At 34.0% G+C, this 16,391-nt stretch overlaps 1 protein-coding gene across 3 annotated transcripts; it reads right to left on the minus strand.

The window, feature by feature from the left end:
- Positions 1 to 372: 372 nt before the first annotated feature.
- LOC138331610 (solute carrier family 13 member 2-like) lies at positions 373 to 13,212 on the minus strand. 3 transcript variants are annotated; one of them, XM_069279324.1, is made up of 14 exons: positions 13,001 to 13,212; positions 10,289 to 10,438; positions 9,178 to 9,293; positions 8,294 to 8,430; positions 7,712 to 7,814; positions 7,062 to 7,211; positions 6,389 to 6,523; positions 6,023 to 6,106; positions 4,983 to 5,096; positions 4,568 to 4,671; positions 4,166 to 4,290; positions 3,346 to 3,507; positions 2,677 to 2,814; positions 373 to 2,243 (listed from the first exon to the last, which is right to left on the minus strand). In XM_069279324.1, the coding sequence occupies exons 2-14, from the start codon at positions 10,415 to 10,417 to the stop codon at positions 2,037 to 2,039; spliced, it is 1,704 nt and encodes a 567-aa protein (XP_069135425.1). In that variant the 5' UTR covers positions 10,418 to 10,438; positions 13,001 to 13,212; the 3' UTR covers positions 373 to 2,036. The 3 variants fall into 3 exon arrangements, with proteins under 3 accessions (XP_069135425.1, XP_069135427.1, XP_069135426.1); XM_069279326.1 differs by lacking the exon at positions 10,289 to 10,438; XM_069279325.1 differs by lacking the exon at positions 4,983 to 5,096.
- Between the last annotated feature and the right edge of the window lie 3,179 nt (positions 13,213 to 16,391).

A 16,391-nucleotide genomic window follows, 5' to 3' on the forward strand; every position in this document is an offset into this window, starting at 1 on the left:
GTTTGTAATGACTTGTTTTCAAAGTGTGAACATGTATATTTGGGTAAAAACAAAGCTGAAATGTATAAAAAAGCAGATGTAGGATTGGTTTTGGTTTCTGTCATACCTTTAGCCATTTATATCCACGGAATAATCTCTCATTGTCATGAGTGTCCGACATATATGCACGAAAATTTGGTCATTGTAAGAATGATGTATGGGTAGATAGTATCTACTCTTATTTCCAAATGCCAAATCACGATTCGCCAAATGCTGATTTTCACGTTTTAAGTGTAAATCACAAATTTATTTAGCGAAAAAAATCGGCTTTTCGGTACGTCCATTAGCCCTTTCACCTGATTACGTAAGTCTTTATACAATAAAACCACACAATACCAATCAATACAGTTTAATTTTCATTCCTAGCACTGTTATACACACGTACAATACACGTTGCGTCACGTTCCGTTGCATTCTTTAAAAAAAGAATCTGGCCCCGATCTTAACCTCATTGTACCAATAAATGCGTTTAAATTATTCAAACTAACATAGGTAATTCCTACATTAACGAAACAAAAATTAAAAGTTTATATGGATAGCCTAAGACACCAAAACAAATTCAATAATCCCTGCGTAATCTACATGTTAACAGTGAAAATTCGTTGCTTTGCCTTCTGGCGCAGTGAAAGTCAACGAACGCGCAGTGTTTTGAACGATAGCTGGAAACAAGACGGCCCGCATTATGAATATTAACGTTTGATTCTAGTCAAATTGACCAGAAAACATTTGCGAATCAACAAAGTTATCTATCTCGTTTTACATTCCCAACTAAAAAAAAAACAACAAAAAACTAAAAGCAAATTAGGAAAGGTAGCTGGCCTTCAATACAGTATTTGATACAAGTTTCATGTAAATCAATCACACAATGTTGGCTTTAGATATACATTGTATAGATATTGTCACAATAAATCATCAGTTTTGTTAGCTCACCTGGTCCGAAGGACCAATGTGAGCTTATGCTATACCGTCAGTCAACAATCGACTTCTCCATAACCGCTGGTCGGAATGCAACAAAATTTGAGTGATAGCATCCTTATGGGTTACTAAATGTATCTGAAAAGTGTTCAAATGATGGGGCTGACCCCCAGGGGCCTGAGGGGCGGGGCCAAAAGGGGTCGATTTAGCTATTTCTATATAAACGACTTCTTTTCTGTAACTAAGCATGGAATAGCACTGATAATGGAATTTTAGCATCCTTATAGGGTAGGGATTCAAAATTGGACAAATGATGGGGCTGACCGCCCTCCCCAACCAGGGGTCTGAGGGGCGGGGCCAAAAGGGGTCAATTTGGCTATTTCCATATAAACAACATCTTCTCTAAAACCAAGCATGGGATAGCACCCATAATACAATGGTAACATTCTTATAGGATGGGGATTCAAAATTGTACAAATGATGGGGCTGACCCCCGGGGCCTAAGGGGCAGGGTCAAAAGAGGTCAATTTGGCTATTCCCATATAAATGAATTTTTCCCGAAACTAAGCATGAGATAGCACCTATAATGCAATGGTAGCATCCTTATAGGGCGGGGATTCAAAATTGTACAAATGATGGGGCTGACCTCCTGGGGCCTTAGGCGTGGGGCCAAAAAAGGTTAATTATGATATTATTTTTATCATATAAATTACTTCCTCTCTGAAACTATGTATTGGATAGCATATTCGTATGATATCTATAGCATTATTATATGGTTGGGATTCAAAATTAAACAAATTGTGAGGATTTTTGAATCACTAAATACTAAATTAAAGAATTACTCAAAAAAAAAAAAAAAAAAAAAAAAAAAAAAAAAAAAAAAAAAAACAGGTGAGCGATACAGGTCCTCTGGGCCTCTTGTTTTTAAATCATAACAATATAACACTCATAATACAGCTCTATTATTATAACGAGTTACTGATGTAAGTACAATACTAAGTAATCACTTAGTGATACAACTTACTATGCTATTTTATATATTACTATGTTATATAAATTACAATGTTATATAAATTACTAAGTTATAAAGTGGTCGAGGATGTAGTTGATGTGAAGCTTGGTAAATCTGTCATGGCGTCCATTACTCCATCACACGACGTTGAATTTGCTGCCGAAGTTTTGAATATATCTGGTATGGTGTCTAACCCAAAGAGTGGAACGCCCCACGTATTTATAGCTAATGTAAGGCATGTCACAGCCATCAGGTTCATTACTAGTCCTGCCAAGGCCTATAAAGAATGAAATCATTTATAAGTTCCATAATCAGTTGTTTTCAATTAATTGTGCATTATTACTTTGCTTAGGTTTTATTATCCTTCCGGTTTCTTTTGATATGCCAGTATGCTTACATAGGGCAGGTTTTTTTTAATTACAAGAAACACTAATAGGTCGTTAATATTTTCACATTTTCTTTGTCATTCGTGCTTGGTTCTAATATATATGTACCTTTCATAACTATAACAACTTTCACATTTTCTTTGTCATTGCTTTATCAGGATGAGATGTATTATTATTTAAAACAAGCACATGATTGCGATATTCATGATTACGCCGATAAGACATTATCTGCAATCTGTAACCAAATCTCCGGATCCATTGCACTATGCATTAATTCACGTGCCATAAGCCATGCGTTTCTTCTTGCCATTCCATTTGTCTTACCATGTCTGATATCCTGAGGTATCCAGTTGAAAAGACAATGGCATTTGGAGGAGTTGCCACGGGTAACATGAAAGCAAAGGAGCACGAAATGGCGGCCGACGTCATCAGATATAACGGATGTTCTCCAATGTTGATTGCCTATGTAAATATACTTAGATAGATCAACTTCAAATGATAATTCATTAATAATATTATACATACTATAAACCAAAACTTATTTCCACTAAATACTCGTATATTGTATACATTCGCAAGAGAACTCACCTTGCATGGTACTGTTTGATATACGAGAACACTTGATATTTTGTACAATAAGACGTCTTGACATGTATATAGTTATACGCGTATTTCTTAAGAACTTATTGACGTTTTTGATCCTGACCAAGGCGAATACAAACCATGTAATGGTCAGTAAAACGAAATACTATCCTTCTTTATCTTGATATGCAGAGACGTGTCATTAATGTAATCCTTTTTAATGTCACTTGTTGCTGCAAGTATTTATTGGCAAACTTAAAATTTTGCATTCATATTTTACATAATTGTTTCATTTTCCCCTTTATTCCTTCCTCGTCCATTTCTGTATAAAATTTGAAACTTCTCATCATGACAACATGGCCAACATTAAGCATAGTAAACCAATTCGGGCATCATCACCATATTACTTACCAGCTCGGCCATAATCGGCATGAGAAGTGTTGCTGTAGCCGTGTTGCTAGTAATCTCTGTAGCCCCGGCCACAATCAGACAAAGAATTAAGTTCATAGCCCACGATTTAAGGTGCCTAAACACGCGAAGTTGACAACCGACCCACTGAGACAGTCCTGAAACCTGTTCAAAAGAGTATACATGTATATGGAAGATAAATATTACAATGACATAAATAACAGTGATATTTATTACTACTATAAACTATTATGTATTTCAATATTATAGACATACATGAATCTGCCGTTGCGGGTAGGTATCAATTGTGACGTCATATGTTTGCTAACATAACGTCATTTCGGAGAAAACGAACGTGAATTGCGCTTATAAAATAATGACGTCACATTGGATACCTGCCTGCAAGGGAGCTAAACCTATAATATGCAAAGACGGAATTATGTGATAGGTTAAGTACCATTCTGGAACACGAGTGAAAATTTATTAATGATAATTAAAACGTTATCAATTCTATAGTCCAAGATCCAAGATGAAGTTACAGCACTAGCGGAAGAACATTGCCTTTGTAAATTTACATGAGCAATGAAGAGTTTTGTGAGCTTCCGTAAGTCAATTGTCAATTTATTCATTTTTATATTAGGCCTGTATAAGTAACAAATTCAAAACCAACATGCCCAGTACCGACCACGGGTCAGTGATTTTCCTCAGGATACGTTTCTACGCATACTGCGTTTGGCAAATGACCAGCGGCAAAAATGGTCATAGAATACATGCAATGATAATAAAATAAAACGTGATCAATCCCTATGCAAACCAAACTTACAGAGCTCCCGTCAGCTAGTGCGAATCCACCGCCTAGGAGGATGATTACACCCCAAGGGATTTTCTGTACAGTACTTTGCCAGTTCAGAATAGGTTTATACTCAGGATAATCAATGTCACCATTATCTGTCCGAAATATACATTGACAGATTATTTAAGAAAACATAGTATTATCAAAAATCGATTAACTGAAATAACGTTTACCATTTATTTGTAAACGAAGAAATTAAAGTCGCCTTTTTCTATGAGCTGAGGTTTTTCACATATATTCACTTCAATGACATCTAGAATATTGTTTCTTTGTCTAATCCTTAATATAACGATAATAGTTTATCAACCTGTTTGATGGAAATACTAAATACGTTCTGTTCGGTCGTAGATGTTCGCTAATATGTTTACTCACCTTTGTATCGCCGACAACAAAACACTCTTGGTATGTTGGACGGCAAAATGAATAGAAGGACGGCAATTAAAATGGCGGCACTGGAATCGCGAACGTATGGTCCGCTGTGGAGTAAGGAATGTCTTATATTAGTGATACATTAAAGTGGCGGGTCTACGAACTACGCAACAATTGACATTATTTCATTGGCGGATATGCAGAATAAAAAAAAACTTTGGTATTATTTAAGATATATTGAAATCTTAGATATCATACAGCTGTTTGTTTATTTTAATAAAAATGAAAAAAACCTTAATTTGCAATTGTTATGTGTATAAAAATTTGCGAACCCCAACAACAATATACCACGAAGTCACAAAATGACGATTCCTGTCAGCGCCGCCTGTACGGTATAAATATACAGCATAACACTTACGATGTGGGGTCATCCGAAAACAGGAAACGCCAGCCGCCGACATCAGGAATGTCCCGGAACAGCCACAGCAAGACCAGTATACCAAACAGGACAATAACAACTACTTCCTGGAAACTTATTGATACAATGTAGATCACGCGACTGGATTTTTCGTACACTCCATATTTATATCATCACAAGAACTATAAACTGACATTTCTTTGCGTGCGATTTACTTTCGTTAGTCGCGCGATTGATCGATGTACATAACATCGCTGCATACATACTCTACTGATAGTGTGAAAATCCATTTAATTTCTAAATTCGTGAAAGTCAATCTTCGCAAATTTCTTTTGACGAATCACGAAATATATTAACCGCGAAGTAATGTTAGTATTCAGTAGTAATGTTCACAATATTATTCAAATCATAGACGATCTGACAACATCAAATTTGGTGTCAGTTCCTGATGAATTTTATTCTTCCTGTACATATACTTCAGTTCAAAAGCGTTTTTAGCCATCTTACAGACAGATGTTTCGTCTATATACATGTAATACTGTGCTCTGTTTTGGTGAGATGACTACATACACGTATATGTCTGCAAACTATTTGGTCAGAATGTGGCCTAAAATAATATGTTGTCAGATCATGTATGAAACGGATGAGCAAATGAGTCAACATTCATTTAGATAAACTTTGAATGCAAATACATTCTACTATGAGTTACCAGTAGTTATAGGTATATATTCCTATTCCGACAGCCAAACATTTTATGCAGAGTAGAATAAAGCTTCTTTAAATAGTGAATATTGGGAAAACTAATCAATGCAATCTGTTAAAAATTCATTTGGTGACAATACTGTAATCATGTAAATTTGGCAAATAATCAAAAGAATTAAAACCCAGAAAAGATCTTAGAAAAACAAGTATTCATGATTTACGTTAAAGGTAACGAAAAAACGTATTTAGTGATATTACATTCAACTCTATATTTCAATTCATCTTTTTCAATTTAGTTACAATTTTAATAACTTTTCCGATATATACATAGTATTTACCTTAACGGTCCTAGTTTATCATACTCTTTTCTCATCGCCATTTTAACACGTGACTTTTGAGTAGCAGTCATACGTGAACAGCACCTGTACCGCCAAAAATCCAAATTAGTATGCACTCAAATATTTAAGTCTTATTGTGTAATAATTACAAACGTACATGCATAAGTGAAATAGCTTTTTTTTACACCTGTGGCGTTTTATTGATAATTGCTGTATACATATTACATCAAGTCGTAATTTTTAGAGGTTATGATGTTCAGCACTGAATCACTCTTAAAAAGTTGTTGGCTTTTTTTTCTTTGGTTTTGCTGTGTTTGTTTGTGTTGTCATTTATAATACATTGAAATGATAAAGCAACCCAAGTACCTGTCTCGTAAGCAGTATATCTGTAGCCATACCCAGGCCAGAAACAACATCAGGACAGACAGAGGAACACCAAATCCCATCCAGTTAGCAAAAGTGATACCAGAGTCAGCACCCTCCTTTCTAGACCGGTACAAACTACAGAAAGATCAATGATTTGTGTTGTCTTAAACGGGTATCATGTTCGGCAGACAACGCAATTAACTGCAGTTTGTATTGTCATTTTCTTCCTTGATTGGGGAAACTCTAGGTAAGGCAGTGGAATAAAAACCATTAACGATATGACCAGCGCTGAGTTCATATGTCACATAACTAATTTCTCACTACCAAGCATTCTATTACAACATTTGCACCTGACGCAAACTAAATTTGTTAGCAATTGTATTTGAAAGAAGGTACTAATAAACACTAACAAAACATAAGTAGGTCATAATAAGCATTATGTTGTATGTATGATTTACATCCCTGCATGGTATATGACTTCTATTTAAGTTGTCTCTAAACGTAAATGGTAAATTACCATATCAGATTACCGTTATAAGTCATGAAACTCACGTGAAACTCGTCCCATTGAGACATCTTTTAATAACATCTCATCTCATGAATGTTTAATAGTATTTTACTTTTTTCTCTATTTGTCTGACCTTTTTGTTTCCCGTGTATTTAGGTTGTGTACCTGTTTGCTTGTCCTTGAAGAATGAGATTTGGTGCTGTCCCTGTAAGGGTTGCTACTCCACCGATATTGGCACCGTACGCTACACCCAGTGCAAGTCCTTTCCCTATCCTTATTAGCTGTTTCTCATTCATGGTATTATCATCAGTATGACTGTAAGTAATGAATGATTACACACCCTTGTCATTGAAACAGTATCTCTCTTCTTATTTATACATATATATATACATTTATATATCACATGGACTGATATGATTATTTACAATTCATGAGCCTTAAACGTGAATGTGTGTTCTAATGACTTTTTATTGTAAAATAAAACCTCGTTGACTAAGTCGTAATACACTGTGTTAGGCAATGGTAAGCGTTTTTGTTTTTGTGTTAGATCACTTACGCTAATAGTATACATTTCTAGTATGCCCTTAATATAACTACTGTGAATGAGCAAATAAATAATTAAAAACATGAAAACAAACAAATGCACATATATACTGTAAATACATCTTATTTAAAAAAAAAACACCTACTGAATAAGACCACTTTCGCAGGGCCCCAAATGGTCAATTTCAACACAATTTAGTCTGTGTATAAAGACCACTTTTTCGTCGTCCCCAGGTGGTCTTTATAGACAGGTTTGACTGAAATTAATGTACCTTTCATTTTCTGTTAATACCACTTCATCTCGAGTCATCTGATCTTCATATTTATTTTCAGGTGTCACATGATCGTCTTCAAAGCTTAAATTATCCTTCCCCGCTGAAACATAATCAATGAATTAGAGTAATTAAAAATAACTCTTCTTATAAATAGTTATCTGATTTTAAATTATTTTTACAGTATTATTTTTTCTAAATAAATAATTGTACAAAATATATTTTAAACATTTTTCTTATTTACATACATGTATTTGGTAAATTCATCTTTATCAAAACAGTCTGTCAACGCAATCATACAGTTTTAAATTCAATGCGATATGAAGTACACATATATATACAATGTGATTCTTTGATGAAAGTATGAACGTGTTTTATGTTGAATGGATCCCCTCCTGTGTGAGGGCAACTTCTTGCACCATTTTCCTTCTTTCATGAAATGAAAATTCTTTTACATTGAAAAAGTAGTAATGACAAAATATATTAGAATATTCCATATTCTTTTCGTTATCTGTTTTAATGTATTTCTCATTTTGATGACATCATTGTTGATTTGAAAAAGCATTTCAATGACGTATCTACCTTTTTTGTGTGGGGCGTCCATTTCTCGCAGCTGGTCAACAACGGCCACAATAATAGGTAACATCATTGAAGTTGCAGCCGTGTTACTTATCCACATAGATAGAAACCAGGTGGGGAGCATCAAGCCAAGCAGTAACCTGTCCACAAGATCGAGTACAAGCTTAGGGTGATTGCATCAGATAATATTCATACATAGGTTTAGAGTTTACTTTGTTTCGCGACCTAGTAGTACGTGAGGAAAGCCGGAGTACCAAGAGCAAAAGGCTTACATAATGTGAAGGGCTCGTGGTAATGTGTCTTTATCCTTTAAAATATACTAATGCATTTGCAATTCATAGGTAATCGTATACGTAATGCATACATGCATATATGTCAGATGCCCTAAAAACTAGATAATAAACATGAAACGAAAATAGGCCGCACTTGAAAGTAAGCCTTAGATTATATTCCATGCGGACACATTATTTAAAAAAATAATCTGACTTTTCCAGAATATAAAATAGTTATAACGTTCTGTTTGGTTGTCGGTGATTAATTATGTACATACATACATGTACATGTAAATTGTATAAAGTATGCACCAGTGTAATTTACGCAGGAGGTACATTTGTATTTGTGGAGCTGGAAATGGTGATAATACTTTTCGAAAGATTTCGGAAGTAATGCAGTCGCGTAAGTGAGCCTATCCCTCCATACATGATACATTTTATCAGTCTGACTTCGAAAATGTTTTAATAGATGCAACATACATGTACTAGCATTTGTAAAGATGGACTCTTCAAGCATTTTAATTTGGAATAAGGTCGTCAGGTTGATACAACCCTATTCAGACTTGAAATTATTCACAAGGATTTTAGATTCGAATAAATAGTAAGAATACTCACATGTTTGTCTGAGTACCCAGAAGTAATATGATCCCCATCGCAATTCTCTTGTGAAGATTGACCTCCTCCACCGCTACAGCAATCACCAACCCGCCGATAAACAACATGGATGTATCCTTGTAACGATATAATATCACATTATAAAATATAGAACATATTACACAACCATAGGTCGCAATAGAAACTTCACCTGTAAAACAATGGTTAAGACTGTTATCGCAATATAGTTTTAGAATAAGATCGACAGTGAAACGAAACGAACACGCTTACAACAAATTAAATAACATAAATGTTATTTTTGCCATCCTGCAAAATTACATGTACAGAAATTGCTTTTCCAGTCGTCATGTGCCACCCCTCTTACAAAATGTCTGTATAATGTGACAAATATTATAATACATATATATTGTCAGTTTAAACTGGTTACAAGCGTAAAAACTCTCCATGCTGTGAAGCTCTGTTTGCATATTGAATACTCGGATTGGTATACCATAGAACAACAAACAGTGAATTGAGTGGCGATCATTGGCTCACTTCTTTATTAAAGTGGCCGCATTTATTAAAATTTTCTTTTAAAAACATATACATCAAAATTATCATTTAACAATCTTACATCAGACATAAAAGACCAATTTTACATAAAAGTAAATATGCAAAGGTGAGCGGAATATCCGCCAAAATGACAATAAATATTATGATATTGTCATATGTGCATACAAACTTTGCTTATAACGAAGTGACTCTGTTGGTCCCAAGAGGTTCGTTATAGACATGTCTTACTGCATTCCTTTATTTCAGTTATTGTATAAATCGATACCGTTTGCAGGGATTATATTTTCTGGACATTGCTATATATGTTTGCGAGATTTGCAATTAATGAATTGACATGTATTGGATAATTCACGTCAGCTAAAATATGTAGATATTTATTTGTATTTCGATTTCAGGTCAGTGTTTTCGATTTAAAATTTGGTATTTAGGAAGTAGGGAAATCACTCATTTACAGGGTTTGTAATACTCATTTAAATAAATGTTTTATAGTTTATCTCTCGTTTGTTTCTGACAAATTAGTTAATGTCAGTTTACATGTACATGTGTTACGAAAACGTACATTGATATACTTTGTAGAGACATCTATGGCAGGAACAACACCAAACATTGGGAACAAGACGACAGGAAGTAGTGACGTCACAGGAATAGGAATGGCCTCAGTAATCCACAAGATCGCCATCACGATCATGACGTAAGCACATCGGGACTCCTACAACGACGAAAGCTAATTATCGTATATTGACCACATAAAAAAGTAAGTGTTATATTTTTCATTTGGAATACTTTCCGCATAAGTTAACCTGCTGCTTTTATAGATTCCTTCAGGTAAATCTGTTCGTGTATATAAAAAGGTATGTTTAATATTTTAATGTCAATGTAACAATAAGTTTGGTAATTCAATAAATTGAAAACCCTAAAAATATACCAGTTGACTCTTAATACTGCACTTACACGTTTATCATAGCTACCTATACATTTCCAAATATGAATGTAATTAATCTCCTCTTTACACATAGACATCTAAAATTGAATTTAATGATATTTAAAACTGTTCAACACCTATTTCATTATTGATGAAAATACATTTAAAATGTAAGAAACCTTTTTTTGTTTCGTCAACATTCCGTTTCATATTATTTCATATGCAAGTACATGTCATTCATGTACGCAATCGTATGTTGTTCACGTTAAGATCGTTATGTAAAGCACTGTATCCTGTGTCGTGGTTAAACTACATTACGTCACAAGTGGCGCAGTCACCACAGTGAATAAGTCACTAATTAGTCATAAAATATCATCCTCAGACTTCTCCATCTTACGAAGAATGAAGGTTGTTTTAAACTTGATGCTGTATATGGTATATGTATATACAATATTAGTACACTATATACACGCAAGTAATACCAAAAGTCAATCCTCCCATAAAAATAAAATAAAAAAAATAAATGTCAAGTGTATGGTTGACATTATAATAGTAAGTTGCTATTTACAACGAAATGTTACTACTAACCAACTTATTTTCGCGAAGATATATATTCGCGAGTTAGAGTTTTATTCTATGGCTGATTTTCGTGTTTTCTTCTTGCTCCCGAAGCACGCTATGTACACCTCAAAAAAGACAAAATGTTCTTGAATTAAACTTTTTTTCCTTAATATAATTTTTTGGAAATTGGAGTTCATACCATAGAAGCAAATGGAATGAAAAAACATATCTCAGAGTGCTCGGGTTTGAGCTGTGGTCAATCAAAGATACCAACTTAACAAAATATTTGATTTTTATGAGAATTTTTACGTTTTGACCATATACACGAGAGATTAAAAACATAATTTCCTAATTATGTGTTTGGTATATATGGGTGTTATAATAGCAGTTATGATAAGAAAGAATCATAGTGTTTCCTCAGAATAACAACATATGCTACCCCTACCTCTTGGTTTTGAGCTGCAAAATCCACCGGTTTTAGCCATTTTTGCCATGTTTAACTTTTTTATAGAAAAGATTCTGGTATTAAACTTTTTTTTGATACTTTGCATATTAATAGGGAAAAGGATGGTTTTTTTTTAATCAGACAGAAAAAATAGGTGGTCGGTGTGCTTACTGTTTTGCCCCAATTAAATATTTGGGATTTTTCAATATTTAAGAGAAAAAATAAAAATGCTGAATTTACCATTATAATGTAAAAATAAAGTATCACAAGGGTTAAATTTTACACATTTTACAATGCTTAAAGGTTTAATTACCATGAACCTAGTAAAAATTTGCAGAAAAATTATCTCAATGCAGCTTAAAAAAATGGTAACACTACTTGGGCTGTACACACAGCGAAAAGAGATATATTTTCAAAATGGCCACCAGATGAGTCATTTATTAAAATATCCATATGAAAATGTACTGAGAATAGAAATGTAACTTTCGACAAAATTTGCAACTGACAACTTGCTACAGATATTGCTGGAATTTGTTTGAAAATATCATAGCTACTTTGATTTATGTCAAAACGAGACTTAGTGGGACTGAAACCTCAGAGGTGTACATCCTTAAAGTTAATAGTCAGGCAATGTAACCAGTCTAAATGCGTTCCTTGGCCTTCCAAAGAAAATAAATATGTTTTATTTCTTCGCATGCAAAGCGAATTTGATAGGAAGATTTATTTTCTTATTTCTTAAAAAAATTACATTGGATATATTAACACCATTTCACCGACTTTAGCCTTCCTTTGCCCGACTATTAATCACAAATATAGTTGTTTTATCAAATACTGAAGCAATAACAAACAGTAATGTTAGTAAGCATGCATGCACTAATCCCATTACTGTCGGCAAATGTATTACATATAACTATGACTTCATCACATCGAATACTTTTCTTCATTGCACAATACACAGATAAAACAGCAGCAAATGTGATTATATCTCAAACGAGATAATTTACAAATGTACGTGTGTTACAATGTGAAACTAACGCGATCGAGAATGTTTTCGGTCCATAACGTTGTGTATGATACATAAATAACGACATTATTTTATTAGCATAGGTAGGATAGTAACATCTGGGTAGATATCGATTTGATATGAATTTATACATTGATTTTATCAGTTCATGCATTCTTGTACCAATGAAGTACATCAACGTTCAATTTCTAATCTAATTTATTCGATGATGTTGAGCAGAATGTGTTTAGATGTCGGATGATAATGATCGGAACGATTAATTAAAGATTATAATAATATTATGATTAAAAATTATTACATTATAATTATTATAACTCACCTTTGTTCCGCTTATAAGGAGTGGAAGCGGTGCGATAGAGGCGAATAGGACGAGAATTAGCGTTCGTAAAGTCCACAGGTCCCTTAGGACCACTGTCCCGTCTCATCATTCTGAATAGTAGATCTAGTGGTTTAGTAACTGTTGTCCTGGTTGTTAGAGTAACTGTAATATTGGTTATAGTTACTAGTCCCGGCAGTCGTTGTACAATGTAGCTGTAAATCCTGGTTGTTGCGTAGTTACAATGTAGTAACTAGTAGTCCTGGTTGTTAGAGTAACTGTAATATTGGTTATAGTAACTAGTCCCGGCAGTCGTTGTACAATGTACTGAATCCTGGTTGTTTAGTAACTGTTGTCTGTTAATAACCTGGTTTATACTAGTCCTATTGTACAGTACGTCCTGTTGTTACTGTTCTAGTTGTAGTTTGTTTAGTCCTGTGTTGCTGTATAGTAGTTATAGTCGCTGTTGTACAAAGTGAATCTGTTGCGTTATAACTGTCCTGGTTGCTATAGTACTGTAGTCCTGTTATAGTAACTGTCGTCCTGGTTGGTGTAGTAACTGTTGTTCTAGTTGGTGTAATAACTGTCGTCCTGACTGTTACAGTAACTGTTCATGTAGTCCTGGCTGTTACAGTAACTGTAGTCCTGGTTGGTGTAGTAACTATTGTCATGGTTGTTTCACTAACTATATTCCTGATTGTTCCACTAACTGTATTTCCTAGTTATTTTTGTAACTGTAATATTGGTTGTTATGGTAACTGTAGTCCTGAATCTGATTTTAAGTAGATGACATCAAATCACACAACTCACATAGTGTAACTATCAGAAATTTCATGATATATTATATCCATGGTAAAATACGTCAATATACATTGTATCAGAGCTTTAACTCTGATTGTATGTACCATAATTGACAACATTTGTTTATAAGACAAGTAACATATTTACCTCGATGTCGTTATCTGTTGTGTTGTTTATCAGTGGTGTATCACTGAGTGTAGCAGCTCGTTGAGGAGACAAGCCAAGTTATCTGTACGTGCGTATGTGAATAGTTGTACTATATCATAACTTTATAAGTAATCCTATACACATCATTAATTATTGTCGTCACAGGATTGAATAAAAATCAAATATGTAATCTTTGGTACTACAGAAGAAAAAAAAAGAAAGAAAAAAAATGAACGCTTATATTCATTAATTCTCCGTTCGTTTGTAAATATAGACCTTTAAAACGGCACATTTTCTCACTTATTCATTACCAATCCTAGATATAAGTACAAGGACCGAAAACCCCAAACATGTTTCAAGATCTTACTATTTACATGTAATCCCTATAAAGAATTCTACGTCCGAACAAGAGATAGAAAATTCTAGATCTGCTACCTGATCTCAACATCCATAATACATAACGGTGTGGTTAATATTCATATATCACAAGAAAGGAGAATATAAAATTTCCTATTTAGGACCATATAAATTATTCGTTTGTATAAAACATGTAAAGATGAATCGACTGAGGAAATGTTAAGTGTCATAAAATTGTGTATAATACATTGATAATAACTTTATTTTATTAGTACATTTTTGTATAGATAGGGACATCTGGGAGGATATCGTTTTGATAGTCATTCATATGAATTCATCTATATCATTTTATAAATTTACACATTCTTTTACTGTCCTTAACGTAATTTCATATTGTATATTTTATATGTTATCTGTATATCTTTAATATTCACAAATACGGTATTTTTATTATTTTAAGCATTGATGCCACGATCGTTTGATTTCATCGGGTTATGAGAACAAAAATGTTTGCAAACTTTTGTGAGAATCCGCTACGCAATACTTGTTATAAATTTTATAATCTATTTGATTAAATAAAATATGTTTAAATGTTCCATGCTAGTGATTTTTTCAAGGGATTATTTATTCGAACCAATACTCAACGTCAATTTCTCTGTTGTGACGTCACGATAATGTCGGAATTTGACGCCATTCTCGGATTTTTTTTTCATATTGGTATGCAAAAAAAGTATTAGCCAATCACAAAGCCGGATTTAGTATAAAAACAACGAAAAATTAAATGATGTTATTTATACAATATTTTTGGTTATTATTTCTGATTTATCAGAAGTACGTACGTGCGTCTCAGAATCCGGATCCATTGCTAATGAATTAGTAGTTGGAGAAAGGTATTCGCATTTGTAAAGGAATGTTTTACCTTAAAAGTATCAGATTGGTCTTATCAAGCGTTAAATACAGTTTGAGTTCAATATACTCTACATGTAGCTTCATATAATGAAGCGGGACCAAATAGTCATTGTACATATATGTCATAATGATGAACCTATCGAGACCCTGTCCAAATATTTGTCTCCTAAACCGCTGTTGATTGCTGAGAGGTTCAAATTTTATAAGCGTGGTCAGAAAGAAGGCGAGGGTGTACGAGACTACATCGCACAGCTGAAAACTTTTTCGGAACATTGTGAAATCGGAACGGTACTGGACGACGCGCTGCGTGACCGATTTGTTTGTGGTCTCTCTAATGAGATTATTCAACGGAAATTACTATCGGTAGAACTCTAACCTTCGGTGGATATCGCAGTAGCTATGGATACGGCTTCTAGATGTACAAAAACCAGCCACAGTACGAAATTAAATAAACCTAAAACTGTCAAGTCTAACCCCAAACCATGCTATCAATGTCTACGGACAGGACATGACCAGCAAGACTGTTTTTACAAGTCAGAAAAATGCGGGAAATGTGGAAAGATAGGTCATATTCAAAAGTCATGTCGACAGGATGTAAACAAAGCGACAGGAAGTAAAGTGGCAATCAGTAAACTATGGAATAAATCATCAAAACAAAAGGAATCGAATAAGTAATTGGTCTTTAATTTGCAATTAAAAGATCAAATATGTAATTGTGATGCATATTAATTCATTTTGAACTATTTCCTATGTTAATTAGTTGCTAGAATTCGAATAAGTATTCAGGGAATCGAATAGGTAATGAAAGAAGGAACTAGGGACTAGGAATCAACTTCACGGAAATAGAGTTATACTCTATTGGCAGTAATAAATCCGAGTCATTCTGTATTACTCCACAGGTAAATGAAAATTCAGAAGTTTATGTTGTTTTGGAAAAGAGAAACTTAACCCTACTATAGTTACACTGAAAAACTATTCAGGTGAGCCTATAGCTCCATGTGGAAAACTGGATGCTACAGTTGAGCTCAATGGCAGAAAAGTAATCTCCCTTTATACGTAGTAGAGAAGGGAGGCCCTCCACTATTTGGACGCAGTTGGCTACGCTCTATCCGTTTAGACTTGGCGGAAATACATGCTGTATCAGGTTCAAAGGTCAAACTCTCCATTCCGACGTAGGAGG

The sequence above is a fragment of the Argopecten irradians genome, chromosome 9 (genome assembly GCF_041381155.1).
Source record: "Argopecten irradians isolate NY chromosome 9, Ai_NY, whole genome shotgun sequence".
Lineage (NCBI taxonomy): Eukaryota > Metazoa > Mollusca > Bivalvia > Pectinida > Pectinidae > Argopecten > Argopecten irradians.

Bases quoted from the DNA above. Each gene is read 5' to 3' on its own strand.
- LOC138331610 (XM_069279324.1), bottom strand. From the start codon at position 10,417: ATGATCGTGATGGCGATCTTGTGGATTACTGAGGCCATTCCTATTCCT. The intron at 7,212-7,711 runs GTACATTAATTT...CATTACTTACAG, and splicing joins GTATTAACAGAAAATGAAAG to TCATACTGATGATAATACCA. The intron at 4,291-4,567 runs GTGAGTAAACAT...TATTTCGGACAG, and splicing joins TTGTTGTCGGCGATACAAAG to ATAATGGTGACATTGATTAT.